This window comes from Colobus angolensis, unplaced genomic scaffold, assembly GCF_000951035.1.
Source record: "Colobus angolensis palliatus isolate OR3802 unplaced genomic scaffold, Cang.pa_1.0 Scaffold244, whole genome shotgun sequence".
NCBI lineage: Eukaryota > Metazoa > Chordata > Mammalia > Primates > Cercopithecidae > Colobus > Colobus angolensis.
In genome coordinates, this window is record NW_012115644.1 from 4,376,650 (window position 1) to 4,403,641 (window position 26,992).

Genomic DNA, 26,992 nt, shown 5'->3' on the forward strand with positions numbered 1-26,992 from the left:
CCCGTCTCGGCCTCCCAAAGTGCTGGGATTACAGGCTTGAGCCACCGCGCCCGGCCATGATTTATATTTTTAATAATACAGGTTACTGTGTGGTGAAAGGACTAGTAATTAATATAAATGTTAAAATATTCATATTATAAAAGTCAGACACTTAAAAGTATATTGTGTCCCACATTTCCAAAGATGATGATGGTGGTGGTTAGTACATGGTAACAATGGGCATAGGAGAAGCAAACAAAGATGGGATCTATTTGGCAGTATAGCTGATTAGGCTCCCTGGGACGCTGTGATGGATGCTGTGAGATGTATATATACGATCTATATATATCATATATATCACATATGTATGTCACATGTCATATATATGCTATATATACACATGTCATATGTGTATATATACACACATACTATATGTGTGTGTATATATATATATATATTTTTTGAGATGGAGTCTTGCTCTGTTGCCCAGGCTAGAGTACAGTGGTGTGATCTCCACTCACTGCAACCTCCACCTCCCAAGTTCAAGCAATTCTGCCTCAGTGTCCTGAGTAGCTGGGACTACGGGTGCGTGCCACCACGCCTGGGTAATTTTTGTGTGTTTAGTAGAGACGGGGTTTCACCATGTTGGTCAGGCTGGTCTCGAACTACTGACCTTGTGTTCTGCCTGCCTCAGCCTCCCAAAGTGCTGGGATTACAGGCGTGAGCCACCATGCCCCGCGGATACTGTGATATATTAATAGCAAGGAAGAAAAGACTAAGGCTACTGGCCTGAGCAACAGGGTGGATAATGTCACTAGACACGGAGAAGGAAAGAAATTGATTTAATTATTAACTTATTTGTGTATCGATTAAGTTGTGGTAGAGTGTTGGCAGGGCTGGCTAAGAGTATCTTTATAAAACTCCTTTCAGACCATGCTGAGTTTAAGGTAAGATGGGACATCAAAGAGAGAAAATGCAAACTGATATGAAAGCAAGAGGTCTGGCAATGTATGTGCATATGTTGGAGGGATGTGAGGAGGGGAAATCATAACCACTGGAACATTCCTCTCCTAGGAAGTCACAGGAGAGACTGCTTCTGGGCTGCTTTGCCTCTCATGGCTCTGCATGGATGGCATGTGGCCAAACAGGAAGCCGACTGAGATAACAACTTCCTCAAGTGATAGGTTACCAGAACACTGCTATCTCAGGTGCAAGCAGCCAGTTAATAGTCCACAGTGCTGGAAAAAATAGCTGGTGAAAGGTCAGAGGCACAATTAAGAAATGCATGAGTAAAGAGTAAGTATGCCATAGTTGACCAGAATCACAGTCTGATGCCTGTCTAGAGAAACACACCATGTATTGAACTTCTCATCTACTGAACATGTCCCAAAAGCCTTTAGTTGTTCAATGGGGACAGTTAGTGTAAGAGTCCCTGGAATCTGGTGAGGGGGCATTGGGTCGTATCTAAAAGGGCATATAAGCCCCCTAAAACTAGATTGAAATTTTAATTACAGTAAAACATGGAGATTGTTAAAAATGCAAATTTCCAAGCTTCACCAACAGAGGCTCTATTTTTTTTGGGAACAGGACCTCACTTTGGAGTGCAGTGGTGTGACGTTGGCTCACTGCAGCTTCCACCTTCCAAGTTCAAGTGAATTCTCCTACCTCAGCCTCCTGAGTAGCTGGGACTACAGGCATGCTCCACCACGCCCAGCTAAATTGTGTACTTTTTGTAGAGATGGGGTTTCGCCATGTTGCGATCCACCCACCTCGGCCTTCCAAAGTAATCCCAAGAGTGCTGGGATTACCGGCTCTAATTTTATAGCTTTGGGGAAGACCCTAGAAATAGGGATTTTTAATAAACATTCCAGATGTTTTGATGCAAATGACCCACAGGCCACAGTTTGAGAAACTCTACAGCAAAGTGTTTCCCTCCCTCCGATGCTCATAAAATCATATTCCTATCTAATTGAAGCCATTCACGAAGTCTTTCTGGATTTAGTCCTCTTAACTTTTTGACCTATCTCAGTTATGTAAGCAGCGTGGCATTTCAAGTGAGACCAATTAATCCTGATTCTGTAACAAGCTATGTGCCCATGGGTAAATTTCTTAATCACCCATGCAGCACTTCTTTCATCCCAAAATAGGGATGTGGTTGTATTTTATGTGCATCTGAATCATGACATTTTGAAGTACCACTATATACGATATTAAGGAGGATGTATTTTATATGTTAAATTTGAACGAATGTGAATCCTTTACATCTAAATTATACTCACGAATCACATAATGTCAAAGCTAGTGTTGCAACTTGTTTAGTACATTTATAATATTGCCACATGAGAGCAGTGTGTTAGTGGGAAATGGAAATATCTGTGATTTTTGGTCATTAGCTTCTAAACCACTCTTCCCTCAGAAGTTCCTAAGTGTGATTTGATGACTCCTGTGCTGTTATGTTAATGACCACTATTGGTTAATTATGACCATGCTTCACAGGGGTTCATTAAGTGGTAGTGGTAAAAATGAAAAAACTGTTAGAGCCAAGAACTTTTGAGAGAAGAAACAAAAGTTAGACACAACAAAAAAAAGTATCCATTTGTTGTGTTTAAAATTGTTTTACAACACGACATTAGATATAGATTTATAGATTCTAAAAATATCTCCCTATGAGACATTTATTCCTATGGGAAAACTGATCTAGAATTAGGAAAGTTCTGAGTTATTTGATTATTTTGAAATATTCAAGGATCTTATCCTTGAATGTGACCATGCTATAATAGTATTTCCTTTGCAGGTCTGTTGTGAGGATGAGTAAAGCACCTGGAATAGGCTGTCCAAATGAGTTAGGTTTGGAAATTTAGGGAAACACCTGTCACTGTTTCTCTGTTTTCAAGAGGGGGAGCCTTCTCATTTTAAACCAGGGTGTTCTTACAAATTTGGGAGATATGAAGTTTTTAGAACAATATAAATTTCCTATTCAATATTGAGAGGTTCTTCTTGTCTCTTTCTCACAGCCTCCCCAGACACCACCCCCACAAGGATTTGATGAATTACCTAAAAGTCAACAAGGGAGCCTGATTGAAACCCTCAACTCTGTATTAGGCCGTCCAGAAGTAGATGATTCTAATTTTCTTTCTCATTTTCTGTAATTTTGATCAGATGCTTCTCTACTTTGCATTCTGTTAGTTAACGTTAACAAGTCACTTCTGAGGAAATTACTGCTTTAGAAATACTTTTTATAAAATTCAATCACTATTCTTGTACCTTGACTCACATTTTTTTCCTACTACAAGAGTAGAGTCATCTGAATTGCCTGAAAACTTGGCATCTCTAAAGGGTAATTATTCTCACTTTTGGACTTGATCCAATACAGGAAACAATAAAAGACTTCCAGAAGGTTTCCAAGCCCAGCTGTCTCTGACACCACTCCTCATTCTGCAAAAATATTTGAATGAGTTTTTTAGTTTGCACCTGTCACTAATGTCACAGCAGACACTGGCCCTTACCTTGTTCATACATTTCCTTAAACCACATCTACATTTTTAGATCAAGAAACATTTAAAACTTCTGGTGGAATGAAGGAGTCATTTTTTTTAAAAAAATAGCTCCTATTACCTAAAATAAAATTGTAAAAAAAAAAAACCCTCTTATTTTCTAGTTGGTTTTCAGCACAAAATACTTCCAATCAAAGGAATTTCTGGTAGCTTTGTCTAGTCAAAAGATTGTTCATTTTGTCCTTAACAATTAGAACCGATTTGGCTCTCTTTTCTTTTTTCAGATTCCTGCCTTTGTGAAGGTTACAAGTATGTGGTTTTATTACATTTTTTGAAGAGTGTTTTAAATTGCAAACGTATTTAGAATTTATAGAACATCAAAGGATTTTGCCTGTAAAAGAAAAAAGATAATGGATAGCAAAGCCAAGGTGACCTTGACCCTCAGTTTGGAAACTTTCAGGCCCTTCAGTCATTCCCACTCAAAGGTTTTGGATATACAGAGTGTGTTCTCACCAAAGCCAAGCACAGAGCGCTCATTAGGGTATTGTAGCTTATACATTTTCTGGGAGTGAAAATGAGAATAAACACTAATTCTATCAAAGGGCTGGGTGCAGATAACCCCAAGTGAAAACATGAGGAATTCCTTGGGCATATAGTACACTCCCCTTACCCAATGGGGACACATCCCAAGACCCCTGGAGGATGCCTGAAACCCATCAATTAGGATACATTTTTGTTCATGTCTTCCACCCACAAATGTAATGGCTTTTCCATTTTAATAAGCACTTACTATGCACTGTGGCTATAAGTCTTGCAGCTGGAGGTGCAACAGCAAAACTAGCAAGGATTTCTCTTTACTTCTGGAAAATTTCATGGATAGAAGATTTGTTTTCATCGTAGATCTTGGCAACCTCAGCATATAATATGTTTTTCCTTACTAAGTTGAAAACTTTCACCTTTTCTCTTAAAGCACTTTCTGGCTTCTCTTTGGCATATCCAAGTAGCCAGCATCACTACTCTTGCACTTGCAGGTCATTTTAAGTAAAATAAGAGTCACCTGAACATAAGCACTGTGACACCAAGACAGTCTGATCACCAATAGGGCTACTAAGTGACTCACAGGTGTGAATCTGCTTGACGAAGGATTCATGTCCTGAGAGGGACAGAGGGGGATGTTGCAGTATTTCATCATGCTAGTCAGAATGGTGCATGACTTAAAACTGATTGTTTCTGGAATTTTCCATTTCAGTTACCACAGGTAACTGAAACCACAGAAAGTAAAATTGTGGGTAAGGGAAACTACTGCACTCGTGTTTCATTGTAGGGACTAGAAGTGAGCTAGATCTTTTCCAACAAATTTCTTGGTCCTCCAAAAATAAGATCTACCCATGTCTTTTTAAATTTGCGTTATTTACTTTCTTTCTCTTTCCAGCAAATATTACTCTGACAGCTATTTCAAGTGATGAGCATACATTTATTTTAGGATAAAATGCTTAAATAGGCAAAATTAATAATGAAATAGAGGCTCGGTCTTTTCATGAACAAGTGTGGAGATGGTAGTGTATAAAAACGTGCATTCAGCTTAATATAACTACAGTTGGCCTTTGAACAACATAGGTTTGAACCACTCGGGCCCACTTGTACTCAAATTTTGTTCAACCAAACATGGTATTCCTGGGATATGAAACCCACCAATGCAAAGGACTGACTTTTCATATATGCAGGTTCCACAGGGCTGACTGCAGGTTTGAGTCTGTGCAAATTTTAGTATCCTGGGTAGTTCTAGACCCAATCCCCTATGTATACTGAGGGATAACTATACATACAGACAGCTTATAAGCCTGGAATTGATTTCCATGGGCAGTTTCTGAAAATGTGGAGCTATGCCAAACTTCTGGATTTCCTGATAATTGAAATTCACTCTTAAGAGATAGCATGCTATTTTTGAGATGCAGGCAGAAGATCAGGACACTAGCTGGCTAACATTGCCTATGAAATATATGAGATCCTTGCCCAGTGAGAGCTTATGGGTAGATGGGCCAACTTTTCTTCTTGTCAAAGCAGCTCATTGTTGTAGGTGTCATTGTTGCCTCAAGATAGCAAGTCATACATTTCGGAGAGGCAGTGCTCCAGTGGAAAGACCTCAGGGCTGCATAATCACAGCCAAGATGGTGATGACATGAGGGAGGTGGGGAAGGAAAAGAAAGGAGGAAGGAGAAGATGAGAACAGTAACTTAGGTATCCAGAGGGCACATACCTCTTCAGTAGATAGCTGTGCTGGAGCAATTTTCTTTGTATTACACAACAGGCTTTTTAGGGTTTATTCCCAGGATTCTACTCTTAAGGTTTCTTAAACCTCTCTGAGCCTAGGTTTTCTCATTTGTAAAATGAGAATAAAGTACATACCTCAAGGCAGTCTTGAAAGTTAGGTAAGATAATATATTAAGAGCTCAATACAGTGCCAAGCACCTAATGAATGATGTCTATTGTTACTGTTAGCATTATACCATGCAAAAGATAAAATTCTCCAGTCTTTTTCTCACTAATTCCTCATAAAACAGCTAAATCTTATGTTGAGGTGGGTGTTTAGACAGTGTATGGAGAAGGGCAACTTTTTTACTGTGGGTTCCTTTTGAGCAGCAAGATTGACAACTAATCATTTACCATTTATCTACAGGCAAACCTTCTATAGATTAAAACAGAAATAAAAGTAGACACCCTCTATTCATATTTTTGTCAACCATAACCCTTAAAAGATGCAATTTATGCCATCCTCAATAGCATTGTATATGTAAAGAAATCCAGTCATTAATTGAGATGTGACTCACACTTGGTGCTGGACCTGGACACGCAGGAACACAAGAGTGACAGGGCTCCTCCTCATTAGGGTCACAGGAGGTAGCCCTTCCAGGAACTTACAGGCAAGTCTGACTTTTTTTTTCTTTTCTTTTCTTTTTTTTTTATGAGACGGAGTCTTACTCTGTCACCAGGTTGGAGTGCAGTGGCACGATCTCAGCTCACTGCAACCTCCGCCTCCCAGGTTCAAGCGATTCTCCTGCCTCAGCCTCCCGAGTAGCTGGGATTACAGGTGTGTACCATCATGCCCGGCTAATTTTTGTATCTTTAGTACAGATGGGGTTTCACCATGTTGGCCAGGATGGTCTCGATCTCCTGACCTTGTGATCCACTCGCCTTGGCCTCCCAAAGTGCTAGGATTACAGGTGTGAGTCACCACTCCCGGCCGAGAGTTTGACTTGCATACTTTAGAAATTCAGATCCAATTTTATTTGTGATTTTACCTTATGTGTGAATGCATAGGAAGAAATACAGAAGGTATTATAAAGGTATGGTAGAAAGAGGATCAATAAAATATGCACAGGTTAGGCAAATGGAGAGAGACAGATATAGCCACCTTAAGACAAGAAGTACATGAGGTAGAAGATGTTTGTTTGCCTTTACTTTTAATGACTTCAAACTTTAACCTAGTTCTACTCTATCAATTTAAGGAGCCATGTCCTTAAGGAGAACAGAAAATTACACACCTATCCTAGAGGTGTCAAATAGATTAGAGCACACCCCAGAGTGACTCCTTCACTCCAAGGTTGATGGAAGATGGGTTTGGGGTCTGTATAAGGTGGCAAAAATCAGTTTGAGGGGTTAAATTGAAATCTCTAGAGGTAGGCTGTCTGTTCAGGACTGGAAAAGTAATAGAGTTTTAACTATATTCCTTTTAAAGGCAGAAATTAGATTTTCTTCTCTGCTATCCTCTCCTGAGCTCTGCGCCCTTGTCCTGGAAAGTTAGTTTCTTTTTTCTTTTCTTTGCTTTTTGCCTACCTATCTAATCTGCATTAAGCTAGTATAAACTCCAACTTAAAGCCGAACCCCTTCCGAGAAATCACATCCCTGCCCCCTGCATAAGAGAACACTGAATAACTAATGATTCATAATTTCTTCAATTCATAAGCAATTCTATTAAACTGCATTGAAAATTTCTGCTCCAGCTCCGGGTTAACACAAATACCTAGAATCAATGAACAATCTCTCCCAGCTACTTTAATCACCCTGCATATCCACTGCTAAGTCAATGGTGCTAATGCACATCTCAGAACAAAAAATACAAAAAGCCACCCCTCTGTCTACCATTGTACCATTTGTAGTCAAATGAAAGGAGTAAAAGAAAATCGTTGCTTTATTAAGTTGTTAGGAAATTGCAATGTGCAAGGAATGAAGTATTATGCCCCAGATCAATCAATCATTTTAATTACACAGACTTGATTCTAAATCTCATGGCTCTGAAAACTGTGAGAATGATCTAGGATAACAATGAATACAGTGAGGATTGCTTGCACAGTCTCCAGCATAACAATTTAGTTATAAGTGATAATAAGGGATCGAACAATCAGCACCAATTCTCACTTAATAAATTTTTGAAACACATGCTAGGAAATGAGTTTCAAGGAGAGCTAAAAACCAATGAAATTAGTCCATTTACTAGTAGCTCTGGCTAAAAAGAGTTGCCAGTTTCAAGGAAGAAGCAAGAGCTCCCTATGCCGTATGCAAAATCAAGTCAGATCTGGGACACCTGTCAATACCCTAGTACCATCAAAAACAGATGACAGTTACTATTTGGAGCTTTGATTAGAGAATAAAAATTGACAGCTTTCAGGAAAGAACTGTCAATGCTTTCAAGGCCGAGGTCATAAGAGGCCTGTAAGAAGTTTCATATGGGAAAAGCATTACATGTAGGAAAATGGTTTTCATTGATCTAATAGCAGCAAATAACCATATGGTGGATGACCAATTTCTCTTTAATGAACACTAGTACCACTTCTTCTCTACAGTCCTCCACTCACATCCATACCTTAAGGACATGTGGACTATCGGGGAAGGAATACTCACCTCTTTATGTTTCAGTTAATTCTCTGCTCACTAATGAGAATGTCCAGAGAAGAAATGTCTGGTATTTTTCCATGTTATTCTCTTTAACGCTTCCTTCAGCTAATTCATAATTGTGGTTACAGCATTTTATTTATGGATCATTTGAAGCATTCCAGATTATGCAATTAGGCAATTTCATTAAAAGTTCATTCCTTAGGTCTGAAGAATTGTTTAAGGATTCAATTTTTAGTTTGAAATCTTGTACACACACACACACACACACACACGTGCACACATCCCAAACCCTGCCAAACAAGAAGGATCTGTGGAGGATCTGCGAGGTAACATGAAGTTTACACAAACTGTAATCCCTAAGTCTTAATTCAAAACAATGCTTAACAAATGCCTGCAGGTGTTGCTATACTTACATCTCTTACATCTAAGTATATTACATCCTAAACTACCATGCAATCTTCTAGTTTGCTCATGTTATTTTTCAACCAAGTGTCAAAAGAGCTATGGTATTCCAGCTATTTAAATACTATCCCATTTTGGTAAAACGATTTAAAGAATCTTACATATCAGCTGTTTCAAGTTGTTATAGCACCTGTAATGCAAAGATATTACAGAAGCCATATTTTTGTCCACACTCAAATGTATTAACTGCATTACAGAGAATTAAAATTATGATAAAAGAATCTCAAGTTTAACATTAAATTATTAGAAAGTCAGGCACCAAAATATTAACAGTAAATCTCTGTGAGAACCAGGATAAAAAGTCTGTGTGTATGCGATTTTGTGGTTTTCAGTTTTGATGCAGAGAATCCTACCTTTTATAACTAGAAAGGAAAATTACTTAATCAAAAAGTGACCACTGGATAGATTTTCTAATTGTATATAAGCAATTCAAGTCATATAAGGTTATCAAGTCAACTATAGTTCCTGTGAGCATGAGAAGTCACTGTTTGCCTACGCATACATAAACTTGCAGTTCTTTGTCATATTTGCATGTATCACTCACTGTTATTTTCTTGGAAATAACTGAAATTCCAGGTAGTTCTTGAAGTCAAGAGAAAAGCTGAAAAATTTTCCTATTTCCGAACCCTTTGAAAATAAATGGAGACAGTTGCTAGTAAGTGTCTTCATTTCCCTTATTTTTAAAAAAAGCACCTACTTAGGCACTAGAGACACAGCAGGAAACTAGACAGACAAAAATCCCTGCCCTCATAGAACACAGAGTGCAGTGGAATGAGACAGACAGTGAACCACAGAAGTAATTAATACATACAGTGGGCTGGAAGACAACAGGTGTTAAAGGGAAAAATAAGGCAATAACAAGCATGGATGGGAATATTGTGATTTTGGATAGGGAAGCTAGAGAAGGTCTCACCAAGGCTAAATATAAGCAAAATTCTAAAGGAGGTGAGGAATAAGCCATTAGAATATCGGGGTGGGGCTGGGCATGGTGGCTCACGTCTGTAATCCCAGCACTTTGGGAAGCCAAGGCAGGCAGATCACTGAGGTCAGGAGTATAAGACCAGCCTGGCCAATATGGCAAAAGCCCATCTCTACTAAAAATACAAAATTATCCAGGCGTGGTGGCGCGCATCTGTAGTTCTAGCTAGTTGGGAGGCCGAGGCAGGAGAATTGCTTGAACACAGGAGGCGGAGGCTGCAGTGAGCCAAGATTGCACCACTGCACTCCAGCCTGGGCAACAAAGCTAAACTCTGTCTCAAAAACAAAAAACACAAAACAAAAAAAAACTGGATGGGCCAGGTGTAGTGGCTCATACCTGTAATCCCAGCACTTTGGGAGACTGAGGCAGGAGAATCCTTGAGTGCAGTAGTTTCAGACCAGCCTGGACAGCACAGTGAGACTCTGTTTCTATTTTACTTAAAAAAAATAATATATATATAAAATATATATACATATATAACATGTAATTAAACATAATTATATATACATATGTATAATTTAAAAAGAATACCTGGGTGAAGAGTGTTCTGGGCAAGGGAAGAGCAAATACAAGGGCCCTGAGGCAGAGGCCTTGTGACCATGTTTGAGGAACAGCAAGCAGGCAAGAGTGGCTGAGGAGAGGGAAGAGGGGAGGTCAAAAACCAACAAGGGCCAGGCTGTGTAGGGCTTTGTAGGCCATTGCAGGCTCCTGACACTACATAACATCAGTCCTGATTTCTTGATGCATGTATGCATGTTCACAGCTAAAGACTGATAGAATGCAATGAAGACTGGACTAGGGCATGTCTAGGGCAGTTGATGCAGGAAATACAGAGTGAAAAAGTGAAGTGACTGGAAACAATCATGTGACTGCAGAACTGGCAAGTGTAAGATTTGTATTCATTAATTCAACAACTTTGTGTGCACTTGGTGTTCCAAGGACAGCAAGACACAATTCTTGCCCCAAGAAATTCATAGTCTACCAAGAAGTATATCAGTTAAGGCAATATATAGTCTGGTTAAAATGATGAACTACCAGCAAGTTCAGTGGAGCTGAGATACGGGCTGAAATGATCAGATAGGCCATTATAGAGAAGGAATGTTAAGTCTAAACAATAAGATTTACAGAAAAACAAATAGAGGAAGAATGGAGAAAGAGGAAGTGCAGCATGTTCAAAGACATGAAATTAGGCTTGGACATGGTGGCTCACACCTGCAATCCCAGCACTTTTGGAGGTTGAGGCAGGCAGATCACCTGAGGTCAGCAGTTTGAGTCCAGCCTGGCCAATGTGGCAAAACCCTGTCTCTACTAAAAATACAAAAATTAGCCAGGCATGGTGGCACAAGCCTGTAATCCCAGCCACTTGGGAGGCAGAGGCACAAGAATCACTTGAACCCGGGAGAAAGAGGTTGCAGTGAGCCTAGATCGCACCACTGCACTCTAGCCTGGGTAACAGAGTGAAACTGTCTAAAAAGAAAAGGAATGAAATTAGGAACGGGCAAGGTGTGTCAGTTTTGCGGGAAAAGACTCAATATACATGTTGGCTTGGCTAGAAAAGTTTGCATAGGGCAGTAGTCAAGGCAAGATTGTACATTTTTATGGCGAGATTGAGGTTTTAATGTATAAGCAAAAGAGTTTCAATTAAGGTTTAAACAGGGAAACAATATGCTATGTAGAATATCCTTGGGTAGAGGAAGCATCTGAAGGATAGCAACTAGTGGTTGTAAAACTGAAGATGTGAAGTGACAAAGATCATAACTGGAGGGTCCAGGGTGGAAAGAGCGGTGTAGTCAGCTACCTAAGAGATTCTGACAAGACTTGATACAAGTTGGTGACTGGGTAAAGGAGATTTGCATACATACTTAGAATGACTTAAAGATGTTCATTAGGAAAATTGTGATAAATTTCAATGAAAAGAAATATCAAAAGGAGATCCAGTTTGGATATTTTAAATCTGAGTGATGATGTGTCAAATGTTTGGAATATTACAGGCAGAGCAAGTTTTAGTCAAGAGGTCAATCCTAAAAATAAGACTTTGTTAGCAGTAAGTTATCAAATAATCAATGGTATTCTTCCTTTTTCTTTTTTATTGAGGCAACTCAATTTCTCAGTGGGTGATAAATAGAATAACTGTTGTGTTTATCATCCAAATTGGGACATTCTTGAGAGTGAAGAAGGAGCTATTAATAATCACACTGAGACAACGTGCATAAAACTAAGACTGTCCAGAGCAGGCCAGGATGCATGGACCCTTACTTTTAAAAGACAGAAAGTTGCCAATTCCTTATTTTTATTATAGCTCGTGGTTTCTCAAAAGGGGTCAAGAATTCGGTTAGGGTCACTTTATTGTGATTTGAGACTAGAAAGACCAAACTCTGGCAAAGGATCCAGTTTTAGACATCTAGAAAACAAAGAGAATGTTAATGAAGTAGCTTAAGTCATATAACTCTGCTATTACCTATTCATGATGCTCCTGGCATGGTTAATGAAGCATGGAGGTTTTATGCAAGGGGGTGGGTGGGGATCCGAGCTAGTCTGGGTTGGCACTGGAATTTCTGATGTCAGGTCCCAGTTGAAGCAGTATTTTACTTGAGCTGTCTCTGATGTCAGGGGGATAGAAAAAATTCCTGGTGAGCAGGAAGAAGAGTGTATAAAGGGTAACAGGGTTTGTGTGTATATATACTATGTGCAGATACAGAAAGAATTTTCTTTATCCTGTAGCTGTTATTTGTTAGGTAGTTATGTTACTGCATGTATAGGTCATCAGAATAACAAAATTGGTATTAATAATAGAACAAATAGCTGGCCGGGCGCGGTGGCTCAAGCCTGTAATCCCAGCACTTTGGGAGGCCGAGACAGGCGGATCACGAGGTCAGGAGATCAAGACCGTCCTGGCTAACACGGTGAAACCCCGTCTCTACTAAAAAATACAAAAAACTAGCCGGGCGTGGTGGCGGGCGCCTGTAGTCCCAGCTACTTGGGAGGCTGAGTCAGGAGAATGGCGTAAACCCGGGAGGCGGAGCTTGCAGTGAGCTGAGATCCGGCCACTGCACTCCAGCTTGGGCCACAGAGCGAGACTCCGTCTCAAAAAAACAAAACAAAACAACAACAACAAAAAACAAATAGCTGCAATTTGTTAGGCAGTTATGTGAATGTGTGTATAGATGAACAGAACAACAAAATTGGTACTAATAACAAAACTGAACAGGACAATGGAGGGGTATCCTGCAGCTCTCAGATTGAAAGGGATTCAAATACAACTCAAAATGCTTAACATGGCTGGGTGCGGTGGCTCACCCCTGTAATCCCAGAATTTTGGGAGGCTGAGGTGGGCAGATCACGAGGTCAGGAGTTCAAGACCAGCCTGGCCAAGATGGTGAAACCCTGTCTCTACTAAAAATACAAAAACTAGCCAGGCGTGGTGGCGGGCGCCTGTAATCCCAGCTACTCGGGAGGCTGAGGCAGAGAATTGCTTGAACCCGGAGGGCAGAGGTTGCAGTGAGCCAAGATCCTGCCACTGTACTCCATCCTGGGTGACAGAGCGAGTCTCCATCTCAAACTAAAATAAAAACTAGCCAGGCGTGGTGGCGGGCGCCTGTAATCCCAGCTACTCGGGAGGCTGAGGCAGAGAATTGCTTGAACCCGGAGGGCAGAGGTTGCAGTGAGCAGAGATCATGCCACTGTACTCCATCCTGGGTGACAGAGCGAGTCTCCATCTCAAACTAAAATAAAATAAAAATTAAAAGAAAATGCTTAACAAATCCACTATCCCACTATCTTTCAGACTAGACATTGTTATCTCCAGCTGTAAAAATGTTAGCAGGCTGTCCTTCATCAAGGGAAGAAGCCAGCTCTGGCAGTGCTAAGTAAATGAAAGGATTATTTTTCCTATGGGAATGGGCTTTTTAAACTTTACTGTTTATTAAGATTTTTGCCTTGAACATTTGTTGGGCTTTTTAATAATACAGTGTGGGTGCTTCACTTTTCTTTCGGTGCAGAGGGAAACAAAATACATTTTGTTGTCATTTTGTGACCTGACCTTTAAAACAATCAGTGTGCTGGAGATGTTACCTAGGTGTTACGTTATTCCTAGTCTCAGCTATTTTATGTCTCAATAAATTATTGTTATGTTTATTATTATAAAACACAATTGCTCCAGCTTTTAGTTTTAAGAAAAATCTGATTCTGCAAAGAAAACTGTTATATACTCTGCCTTCAGAAAAAAGAAAAAAAAAAGGATTTCCTATACATCCATTTATTTTACTTTAAAGAAATAGGAGAAGCTGTAATTTACAAATATGGCATTAGAAGCAAATTGGAGTCAGCAGTTGCTCTGGTTCTTTGATAAAATAACACAAAAATAAGAGGCTAAGGAAGGTATCAAGTATTGGTATGTGATATTTTACATTTTCGAGTAAGCGAAAGATAAAAACAAAACAAGTTTTGATAAAACAATAATTAAATGCACAATATCTGACCTACATTGTATCTGTCTACAGGTTAGAAACATTAACTGTGGTAGATTCTTCAAGAGTTGAACACAGGGACAGAAAAGAAAGGTCCTCAAATCATCCTTCCAGCAAAACATACACACTTAACTGAGGGATACTGTCAGAAAAAAGAAGAAAACAAAAGCTATTCTTCATTCTAACTATATACCGATCATTATTGGGTGGGATAGGTAGAGAATGAGGACCAATAAATTACAACATTGTGTTTTGATATAAACTTGCTTTACTACTTCTGCACCACCAAGTACTACCTGAATCTTATAATATGGCTGCAATTGTTGCTCTTTCACTTAACAAACCAAATGTCATTAATTGCATTCAACTTTGCTTTTTTATAGCCGTTCTTTTTATCAAATATCTATTTTTCCCTGGTTTGACCTTTTTGTAATAACATGTTGTAACATGTTACTACATGTAATGAAATGTTACAAAAGGAATTGAGGCCCCCTTTGGACTCTCTCTAGCCCTATTTCTCTCCCTCCCTTCCCCCAAACAGAGATACTTAGTATCCTGAAGTTTTCATGCATATTTTAATGCTTTACGACATATATATTCATAAATGTAGTATTAACGAGTTTTTAAAATTTTCATAAATGGTATTACACTTCCAGGATTATTTCCCAGCTTGCTTTTATATTACTCAGCATTATGCTTTCCAAAGGCAACTTTTGCTTGTTACTTTTGTACTTTTGGTGTTACATTTAAAAATCTGACATTTATAATGTGTTTTTCATAAAATAGGAGCTTTTGTCCTATGACACTTAAAGCTTATAGATCCATTTACTTTATATAAATAATATCACTGCAATCATTGTCATTATTGTTTTTGTAGATTAAAATGGGCTACTTTTGGCAACCATAGGAATAAAAACTAAGACACTTATGAGGGGCTTATGCACAAACCGATTTCATTGTTCTAAAACTTGTCATTTTAATTGTACCATCATTTTATAGGTCAATCATGTCCTCAGTCCTTCCATATGGGTTACAAACTGTCAGGTATTTTTCACTTGAACAGCTTCAGTTAGTTTTATTATATACTTGTTGGCTTTAGAAATAAGGTAATTGCCAATAATTCTTCAGATATTAGACAATGAATTTGTCTATAAAATCGGGGGAAACAGAACTTGAATGATTTGGTTAAATACCATTTATCTACTGCTTGCACTGTTAAACAGACTTTTCTGCAAGTTTCCTATGCTATATTTAAGCACTTTGTTCATAAAAATCCCACAAAAGAAAAAAAAGAATAATTTTCTACTAATCTTGAATATATTTCATACGTAAGCCAGAGATAAATTTTAATAACAAAATGAAAATGTAGCCAGTAAATTACAATGAGATTCAACAGGAAAAATTGCTGGTTAATAGGCGAGACGTCAAACTATAAAATGTAGAACATCTGGATTTGTGCAAATCATGCATAAACAATTGAGGCCAGAGTAATCACCAGGAAACAGGAGTAAGCAAAGGTGAAGCAACTGTGATATTGGCACCCATAAATTTGTAACATCAAGTAATTATCTTTTTATAATGTACACTGACTAGACATCTTGCTTTGATCTGTGTTGCGTCAAGAACCTCAAAGATGGCTTCTTGGAACTCGTTATGCTGCTGATGAAAAGAAAACACTGCCAGACAGGTTAACTGGTAGAGGCTCTTTGAATCAGAAGCAAACACACCTGGACCCAATCTAGAAGGATGGACAGCTTTTTCAAATCAATTGTAGTAACCCAGCTGACATATCATAGCAACACGATTAAATGACTCAGGAGTGTCTGGAAGAACAGGGGATAAGTACCTTGAAGTATCTGATGCTCTGTTGCCATATCAAAGTTCGATAACTTAGCCAAATCTAACTTCTTTGTCACCAGGAGCACTCTCATCTAAAAGTTTTACTGATTCACATAACCAGAATTTTTCTCAGCATTTACCCTAAGGAAATGTTCAAACTTTACCCATGGATAAATGCCACATAAAATTATCTTATCAAATAAAGAAATGCCTGTCCTTGGGTTAGGTGGGATGTAGGTGGAAGTTGGTCACTGTGCCATCATCTCGGCCATATTTGCAAAGACTGACACCAGAACCTGGTGCTTTGATTCTGAAAAGGGAGCCTGGAGGAATCATGAGGAGAGATTGTCAGGGGAACCCAGAGAAATGTTCCTCAAATTAAATGATCTATTGTAGGCCTAAGGAAAACTCAGCTGGCCATATTTTATCTACTCTATCAAAACTTATGATAGGTTTCAGTAAATTACACTGAATACCACCTGAATGAAGACTTCTGTCTCCATGAAGACTGCTTCAGTCAACCCCCCAAAATAAAGAGAAAAACTGCAGGCAATTCTTGCAAACAATACTAAAACCCCATCACTTTTTGAAATAGACTGGTTTGAAGAGGTTTCTTTTGTTTGTCTTTTTAAGTATGCAGCAGATATGATTTAATTCCCACAATGGTGTCTCAGTTCATGAGTAAACAGTGTATGGCATCTGGAAATTAAGCATAACTGGGTCCCTGGCTGCTGTTAAGAGCTAACAGGCAACCTTGAGGACTTGAGGGAAAAGAAATTATTCCTAAGCAGTAAAATACACAAAAATTCCTCTTTTCAGTGATTTTCCAAAAGAAAAATGTACTTCTTCTGCAATGTTTGGTTCTTTCTCTTTCCTTCATTTGCCAAATTGATGGCATCTTATGCTACAGTGGCAAAGGACGGGGAGATGGAGTGGGTGATAGGCCCTTGGGCCAACACCTCATTGCAGACCATCTCATAGAAGAACTATCTCTGTCTCCTGAGCAAGGAATGTCTATACTTTTGTCATTAGACAATATTTGAAAATGCATGAATTATAGTGTAAGAGCCACTCAAAACTTTCTACAAAAATATATCCTTTATAAAAATGAAATTTTCATTTATGATCAAAATAACAAATTTCTTAACACTCATTAAAACAACTGTCTGTGAAAAGCAGTTTTTTTGTTTCTTTTTGAGACAGTCTTGCTCTGTTGCCCAAGCTGGAGTGCAGTGGCACAATCTCGGCTCACTGCAACCTCCACCTCCAGGTGATTCAAATGATTCTCCTGCCTCAGCTTCCCGAGTAGCTGGGATTACAGGCGCGTGCCACCACGCCTGGCTAATTTTTGTATTTTTAGTAGAGACGGGGTTTCATCATGTTGGCCAGGCTAGTCTCAGACTCCTGACCTCAGGTGATCTGCCCGCCTTGGCCTCCCAAAGTGCTAGGATTACAGGTGTGAGCCACCATGCCTGGCCAGAAGAGCATATGTTTGATGAATGTTTTATATCAACTTTATGAAATATTTGGATTTCAAAATACTCGAAATTCTACAGAATTGTGTAGGGGATTAGATATGAATGTGTGTATGTATATTTTAGGAAATGTGTTAAATGCAGAAAAACACAATAATAAATGGCCAATATGCAAAATTAAGAGTTGTCCACATTATTATACTTGCTTCATTTGTTCTGAATAACACATCACAAAAAAATAAATCTTTTTAACTTCTAAATTGCCAGTCCACTACAATCAACCTCTACAAATGCTGAAATTTTTTATTTATCCATTTATTCATTTATTCATTTATTTTTTGAGACAGGGTCGCTCTGCTACCCAGGTTTGAGTTCAGTGGTGCTATAATGGCTCAATGCAGCCTCAGCCTCCCCAGGCTCAGGTGACCCTCCCACCTCAGCCTCCCAGGTAGCTGGGACTACAGGTGCACGACACCATGCTTGGCTAATTTTTGTACTTTTTGTAGAGATGGGGTTTTGCCATGTTGCCCAGGCTGGTCTTATTTTCTAATAAATCATAGGAATTTAATAAATAAGATGCCTTATCGGCTTTCCCCCCCCAAAAAAAGTAAAAAAATTGAGTTTATTTTCTTCTAGTATCTCTATATTTTTATATTAAAAATATCATTCTGTAGTCAGACTTTTTACTTCCATGCACTGTTGACTAGCATTCTTTAAGCATAGAGAAATCTCAATATGTTCTTCCAAACACAGAAGCATAGAATTCCCTTATCAGTGTTTCCCAAATTCTGGCTTAAAAATATTAAGATCCATTGTTTAAAACCTTAGAATGTAGATACTTGGATTTTTCTATATAGTTCTGGATTTTTAAATTTTATACAAAACGTGGCTCTGAAGAAAATAAAATAACAGAATCCGTTAAATGAAAGAGAACACAATAAGTTGTCAGTCTAAAAAGGATAAAGTATCACTACTGACTTCTGCATGTGCATTGCAGGATAAAGTAAATGTGGAGTTACTGGCCAACATCAGGCACTTGGATTTTTGGCCTGAGAGGAAGGAGAAATAAAAGTTAAGTCATAAGAATGGTAAAGATTGTTTGGGATCAGCTCGGGCAACATAGTGAAACTCCATCTCTACCAAAAAAGTATAAAAACTAGCCGGCTGTGGTGGTACATGCCTGTAGTCCCAGCTATATGGGAGGCTAAGGTAGGAGGATCACCTGAGGTTGGAGAGGTTGAGGCTGTAGGGAGCCGTAAGTGTGCCACTGCATTTCAGCCTGGGTGACAGAGTGAGATCTTGTCTCCATAAAAAAAAAAAAAAAAAAAAAGATAATAGATTATATATGTATATTCTACCTCAATTAGTAAATTTCCACTTCTGACTTCTTTAAAGACTTAAATATAAGAACTTACTTAGCACCAACAACCACCTTTAGTACCCAGATAGTGGTTTCTAAATATTTTCTCCTCTCTACCATAGGAATCAGGGTTCTGATATGGTTTGGCTGGGTCCCCACCAAAATCTCAACTTGAATTGTATCTCCCAGAATTCCCACGTACTGTGGGAGGGACCCAGCTGGGGGCGGGAGGTGAGGGGGTGGTGGTAATTGAATCATAGGGGCCGGTCTTTCCTATGCTATTCTCGTGATAGTGACTAAGTCTCTCGAGATCTGACGGGTTTATCAAGGGTTTCCGCTTTTGCTTCCTCATTTTCTCTTTACCACGTAAGAAGTGCCTTATGCCTCCCGCCATGATTGTGAGGGCTCTGCAGTCATGTGGAACTGTAAGTCCAGTTAAACCTCTCTCTCTTCCCAGTTTCGGGTATGTCTTTTATCAGCAGCATGAAAACCATCTAATACAGGCTCTTTGGAGAAATGGCTGATTACAGTTCTGGACAAGAAATATACAACATGCCTGGCCCGGAATACCTTGTAATGAAAGAAAAAAATCAAACTATCACCATCTAATGGAATAGCAGTGGACTTAAAACACATCAAAATCATGTATCAAAATCACTGGCATATATAAAAGTACACATCCATAAGTTTATGATGATTCTTAAGAAAACAAATCTTATTGTTTACATGCTAGCTAACTTAAAAAAAAAAAAAAAAACCTGAGGAATATAGACAAAGAATCAAGCATTTATCCTAATCTTTGCTATAGTAACTGTATATACTTCAAGATAACCAAATACTTGATAAAGGCAAGTTGTTTCTTATAGAAAACCTCTTCAAATATTAAACCTGAATGTAATAAACCTTCTAGATCTAATTACAACTTATAAGAAATAGAAGGTACAGAAAAATGGAATCAAGCAAAATCCAGGCCAGAGGAAACTCTATGGGGTAAACTATTTGGTTTCTTCAAAGGATGAATCATAAGGAAAAAGAGAGGAAATCTATAAGTCAAAAGATATCAGTTAATGGAAATGTAAAGGTCTCATTTTGATCCAGGTTCTTAAAAATAAACTGTAAAACAGGAATCATTTATGAGACAACTAAAGAAATTTGAAATTTAATGAGAACAAATTATTTATTTAGGTGAGATCATAATACTGTGTTTGTTTTTAAAGAGTACTTAACCTTTAGCCATGGTATGATTTCAATAAGAATTATTTCAGCCTCTATTATTAATAGTTCCAAATAATTTGGGGATGAGAAACAAGGTGAGCAAGATTAAATGAAGTAAAATCAGCGAAGTGTTGACAATTGTTTAACCAAGGTAAGGGGTGCAGGGGAATCATTGTACTTTTTTTCTCTGCTTACAAGTGTTAAAATTTAAAATAACAAAAGATAAAGGTTCAGGGAATATTGAAAAATCAGTAAAATGGTGAAAGGCTTCATTAGGATAGAGATAAATTCCCCACAAATATCAAAATACTTTAGGTGAGGCATGTCTGTCAAACTTAAATGTAAATAAAAATGAAAAGACTTCTTTATATTGTAGAGAATCATGACCTGATACGGATTTAACTGGAAGGAGATTTTAGTGACAGATCCAAATCATGAGTACTTCAAACTTAGGGCCTTACAAATTGCACTGAAATAAAAAGTATATTCAGCAGTGGTGAGCAAGTGGGTGTTTTAGATGGAGGGATCCAACATTATGGAAAGGCACAAATCATGAGTTTAATGGAAATACTCTTCCTGCTCAGTCATTTTTAATAAGCTTTAAGTGACTAATGAAGCTTTAATGATAACATCCAGTTCTGCTTAGAAGTGGAACAGTTAATATATAATATGAAAAAATACAAATGAGTATTTATAAATATGAAAATGAATAGTTTTGTGTTTCATAGTATATGTACATTTACTCCCCTCCTGTTCCTCCCCAAGCCTAGTTATAAACTTGCTGGTTTTGACAAGCAAAACACAAATAGAACAGGTGCCTTTGTTAGCACTCTAGGTAAATCCTGGCACTTGCTTGGACACCACCTGGGTGCTAATTAGTCTTGTGATTGCCTAAATCACAAAATAATACAAGACTGGAAATGCTCCTGAAAGCTTCCGGAGGAATGAGTCTGCACACCGGCTGACAAATGCCCTGGAGAGAACAGGCCTTGTCCTGACAGCCTCTGTGTTGAGTTCTTTCACATTTATGAAGCTAGAGCTGGCTACATAAGCACATGCCTGCAAGTCAGTTCAGGGAATGTGGGTGGAGGGTGCTTTTGAAGATGCAGAGCAAAAGCATTCTCTGGTCTATCAGTACTGACACAGATGTCCAGTGTCTGGTCTACGTCTAAGTGTCATCTTTTGATTAAGTGTTAGCAGTAGCACACCCAGGGTATTTGAACCCTATTCTCCAATAGACTTCAACAGGTTACTTGTGTGCCTTCCCATTTAACCTTTCATCTATATTTAGCCAATAACACTAATGAATTACTGTACTGCTTCTCATCCTAACAGATGAATCAGATTACTGCATGGCCAATTTGGACAGGACAAGAGATGGCCTGACAATTCTCAAAATATACAAGTTTGGGTACATCATGGCAAATGGTTGCAGTGCAGGCTTTCTTTCTGAACACTTTATGTCCTCATCATATTCAATAATCAAAAATATCAGATTTAAAATCAAATGCTCTATCATTGCATTCTTTCAGCAAGTGATAAAATGGATACATTTTATTAGAAAAATGAAAAAAAAACCTACCTGAAGACTGCAAGGGTCAGAGACCAGAGCACTAATGGCTTCCTCAGTTCAAACTTTGCTCGTTTGTTCATTAGGTGCCGACCACCGAATATAAAGGCAGCATACAGAGCAGAAAACAGGAAAGATTTCTTCCTGCAAACAAGCAAACAAAATCTTTAAGATATTTTTAGTCATTAGGAAACATCAAATTTTGTACGAGTTCTTCTCTTTTTAAGCATTGAAAAAATATTCTTGAGAATATTCCTGCTTCACTGAAGAGGGAGTCTAGTCCACATGGCAAACTGGTGCTCTATTGAAATCTCCCTTGACAAATCAGGTCTTCCAGCAGTTTAACCAACATATTAAGTATCACGTCAGAATAGACATATTTCCTTTGTAGGCTCTATGACTGAAATTTCAACAACATAGCATTGAAGTACAAAAAGTAGCGTTTTCACTGAGAGAAATAACTTTATTCTTTAGAGTTTGTTGAGCCAATTTAGATACATACATGAATTTTAAAAAAGTGTTTTTATTGGAACTATTTGGTGACATGATTGTGTCTTGGAACAAGATAGACATTTAAAATTTTATCTTGGGTGGGCATGGTGGCTCATGCCTGTTATCCCAGCACTTTGGGAGGTGGAGGTGGGTGGATCACTTCAGGCCAGGAGTTTGAGACCAGACTGGCCAACATGGTAAAACTCCCTGTCTATTAAAAATAAAAAATGTAGCCAGGCATAGTAGTAGGCACCTGTTATCTTAGCTACTCGGGAGGCTGAGGCAGGAGAATCGCTTGAACCCAGAAGGCAGAGGTTGCAATGAGCTGCGATTTTTGAGACTCCCTCTCAAAAAGGCAAAAGAATAAAAGAATGGTTACTCCATAGGCAGAGCAGCCCTGAGGACTGCTGGCTGGCTATTTTTATGGGTTTTTAAATTACATGCTAAATAAGGGGTGGATTATTCATGAGTGTGCTGGGGAAAGGGGCGGGGATTTCCCCAGGAACAGAACTGAGGGTTCCTTCCATTTTTAGACTGTATACTCTACCATGGCATTTGTAAATTGTCATGGTGTTGATGGGAGTGTCTTTTAGCATGCTAATGCATTATAATTAGCATAAAATAAGCAGTGAGGATGATCAGAGGTCACTTTTATTACCATCTTGGTTTGGGTGAGTTTTGGCCAGCTGCTTAACCGTATCCTGTTTTATCAGCAGGGTCTTTGTGATCTTGTGATCTTGTGCCAACCTCCTATATTATCCTGTGACTAAGAATTCCTAACCTCCTGGGAATGCAGCCCAGTAGGTCTCAGACTCATTTTACTTAGCCCCTATTCAAGATAAAGTCACTCTAGTTCAAATGCCTCTGATAACAGTACTGATAATGCCAAAAAATAAATTCAAAAGCAAAAATCAACAAACTTCTATAATAGAACAATGATTCGACAGAAAGCAATAGAAACCTTATAAATAATTTAAACAGTTGAGCATGTTTCCTAAGAAAGCAATGTTTCTCTTAAAATGGGTCTTTCCTATTCAATTAGATCAATAAGGAAAGGGTTGAGAATAAGTTAGAAAACATAATATCAAAAGCAAAATGTGTTCACCTAAAGAGTATTATTTGTAAAATGCTTCATGTTTTCTCCCTTCATGCTGACATATAATGCTGACTCATAAGGGACCTTGCTATTTACACAAAGCAGCATTCCTATGTAAATGAATGCAAGTGACCTACTTAGTGAATACCAAATAACTCAATGATTCCAGAAATCAACCCAGAAGTAAAAGTTGAATAAATCACTTTCACTGAGGTTTACAGACTCTTCTCTTGGGCACACAAGACCTGGAACACAGTAGGTGCTTAATAAATATCTGTTGAATGAACATGGTCTTGTCCTGTCAAATTTTCTGATGGGGAAAATAATTAGGCATGTGTGTACAGTAAACAGGCAGTAAACACAAAGTTGTACTTTCCCTGTAATAATAACTAAAGAGTCAAATATTCAGAAAAATATAGATACATTTTCTTCCCCTAGAAAGACACTGATTATTTCTGTACTTCAGTGAAAAGTGGAAAAGTGAGACAATTTTGTGGAAACTTTAACTATTGGACATTTCAGGAAGAAAGTACTTTTGGCCATAAATTATATATATTGCTTTATTTCTCCTCTGGAAATTGCAAGGGCATGGAATTAAATTACTTAAGAGTCACAATCACCATTTTTGTTTATGCACATACAAGCAAAGACTAAAGAAAAATAAAGTTCTACCAAGTTAATGTAGGCGATAGTAATATGAAAAAGTATATACTTTTTTCTAATTTATAAAGGTAATAAGTGACAATAATCACATATTATGATTTATAGAATGATTCCTATGGGTAAACATAATGCCAAAAAGCTTTACCATTTAATCCTCATGGTGCAGGTAAAGTATTATCTTTATTTCATAGATAAACAGGCTTAGAGGAAAAGTAGGCCTAGATTTTCCTGTTCTTGTGGTAAACTTTCAGAAGAAAAAGGGGTACTTGATGTGTTATCTTATGAGCTGTGAAAATTCCTTAAGCTCTCCTGTTGAATTACATAATCATTGCATAATGTGTAGAACATTGTGTAACTGTGAAAAGATGAAGAAGAATTTCCCATCTTCATGTTTCTACTGTCATATTTTCTGAGCCTGGGAAACTTTCATCCAAACCCTCTTTGCTTCTTTGAGAACAGAAGTTAATTATACATATACCACTGAAGACATTTCCTTAAAATTATTATTTATCTTACCCATTCAACATACTTGAGATTCTGATTTTTGCCGTATTAACTGTATTACTTGTAATCATAAACAAACCAAGTTAAGTGAATGTCTTCATACAATCCTATCATTCTAGCCATAAAGGGAAAAGTAATGCCTCAAGAACCAAGAAAAGAATAAAAAATCTTCCCTATGTATTTTTTCTCTACTTTCCTCACTTCTAAAATGAGAATTAGTCCTAATGCACTGCTCACATCCCAGCAAGGGCCATTCACTTTTCCACATAATTTTTAGAGCTCTCTACAAAGCAGTTCAACAGCTAAGGCAATGAAGTCAGTCAGTACAGAATCATAGAACTTGATAATTGCAAGGAACCTTAGAGGTGGGCCCAATTTCCTCCTTCAACAGAAGAGAGAATAGGGAACCTGATGATAGTAGTCACTCACAGTCACACAGCTGCACACTGTACACTGCTCAAGACTATCCAACATTGTCATGGCTGTGGTCAAGCAGGTAGGTAAACACAAAATAATTGTATAAGCTATATCTGGGTTACAGGTAGTTAACGGGAATCGGTTTAAGTGCTGTGATCAAAGTAAGTTGTTCATTGCATGCACAGAAATCTTTTACCGTGGTGAAATTCAAATCCTTTGGGTTAGTTTAGAATTAAACCTAAGCATCTGCTAGAAGTGGGAGTTGCCTAAGGAAGCATTAACACTTACCTCTTTAACTGAGTTATTTATGGTTGAATGTACTATTAGTTTTCCATGCTGCTTAGAAGAAGGTAAGATTTTCTTTAATGAACAGAGCAATTTTAATGAATTAAAATTGCCTTTCCTTTCTGGCATCTCTCCGGTAAAGTTCAATTGTATTCGAGATGAATAATGGTTTGCCACTAGCCCACGTAGTTTTTAATGTGGATAGATTGTTTTCCTAATGGTTCAGTGGTAATACTTCGTATACTGGCAGGCCTCCATACTTGGGTATAATGATAACACTATACTGTTTTATTGTCAGATAATTAGTCATTTTGAGATAGCATGGACTCTTCTCGTTTAATAAATTTTAAATGTGCATCATATAGCACAACCCGTAATTATAGATACTTAATAAGTACTTTTCAGCATGATGATTTGGGAGTTATGATTACCAGGTAACCAACCAAATAAAGAACCCAAATGATATACTGATGTGCTCTACTTCTGTCAAGCTTATATTTATCCTTTTTACCCTTCTATTTCTGTCATCAAGATGAACAATGGAAATTATTCCATAATTAATACAAATGAATAGTGGATTTATCCTTAGAAATCTGAATTTCTCTATCATACTGTCTTGTCCCAAAACATTCCTAGGACATGCTTTTTTGATTCTTACCAGAGTAGCTGAGCAGGTTCTCACTCATTATTTGTATTTATTGCTCTACCCATTAACATTTCTGAAACAGCATGCATAAATTGAAATACATGTTTTTTAAAACTCATGGGACTTCACTGAAACCAGTGCTTAGCTTGAGTCTCCTTAGCATTCACATCAAAATTTCTGTACCCCAAGAGTCAAACTAGTTTGTTTGCTAATGAAGAAATGTTTGTGTGGGCAGTATTTCAACATAGGATAATTGCTAATGAACAGCTTGGGAAGCTGAACTGAGCTCCCTCCTGGCTCTTTCATGTCGTATCTACATGGTCTTCATTATGACTATTGTACACATGTGAGGTACAAGGAGTTGGGAAAGTAAAAAAGCAGTGAGGGAAAAAAGAAAAGGGCACTGCCCAGTTCAGCTGATACCTATCTACCTAGTGTAGAAAAAGTGGCCGGGCGCGGTGGCTCAAGCCTGTAATCCCAGCACTTTGGGAGGACGAGATGGGCGGATCACGAGGTCAGGAGATGGAGACCATCCTGGCTAACATGGTGAAACCCCGTCTCTACTAAAAAATACAAAAAAACTAGCCAGGCGAGTTGGCGGGCGCCTGTAGTCCCAGCTACTTAGGAGGCTGAGGCAGGAGAATGGCGTGATCCCGGGAGGCGGAGCTTGCAGTGAGTTGAGTTCCGGCCACTGCACTCCAGCCTGGGCGACAGAGCGAGACTCCGTCTCAAAAAAATATATAAAAAAAAGAAAAAGTTTTCATGTTCTAAGGTGAAGAGTCAGACGCTGAGACAGAATGCCAACTGGTGCACCCCCGTCCTCTTTTAAGAGTCCTCTTGAGTTGCTGACTCAAGTCAGGAAACAACTTATGGTTCTGAAAGTGATTTTAAGGATACAAATGAAGTAGGGACCCAGAGACTAGAGGAAATAACACTACTTTTTGCCAATATGACATTTAATGTATGTCTATGGTGGTTATAATTTGATAAGAAGATTAAAATAAGATTATCTTGAGAGGGATCCTGAGGTTTCTTAAAGTCCTACCCAGGGCTGAATTCTGTCACATTCTTAAGGATTCTGCAAGACTTCATATAGGCTTTTTTTTACATTAAAAATATGGAAATTTTTCAGCAGTTTTTTTTTTTTTTTTTTTTTT

The 26,992-nt window shown here is 38.2% G+C and overlaps 1 protein-coding gene across 4 annotated transcripts in view; it reads right to left on the reverse strand.

Annotated features, from left to right (window-relative positions):
- The window catches only part of ELOVL6 (ELOVL fatty acid elongase 6), a 163,051-nt gene that overhangs the window by 27,225 nt on the left and 108,834 nt on the right, over window positions 1–26,992 (reverse strand). For all 4 annotated transcript variants that reach the window (XM_011945766.1, XM_011945767.1, XM_011945764.1 and 1 more), the window contains one exon: window positions 21,745–21,876. In XM_011945766.1, the coding sequence (XP_011801156.1) occupies window positions 21,745–21,876 (132 nt within the window). The remainder of the gene's footprint in view (window positions 1–21,744; window positions 21,877–26,992) is intronic.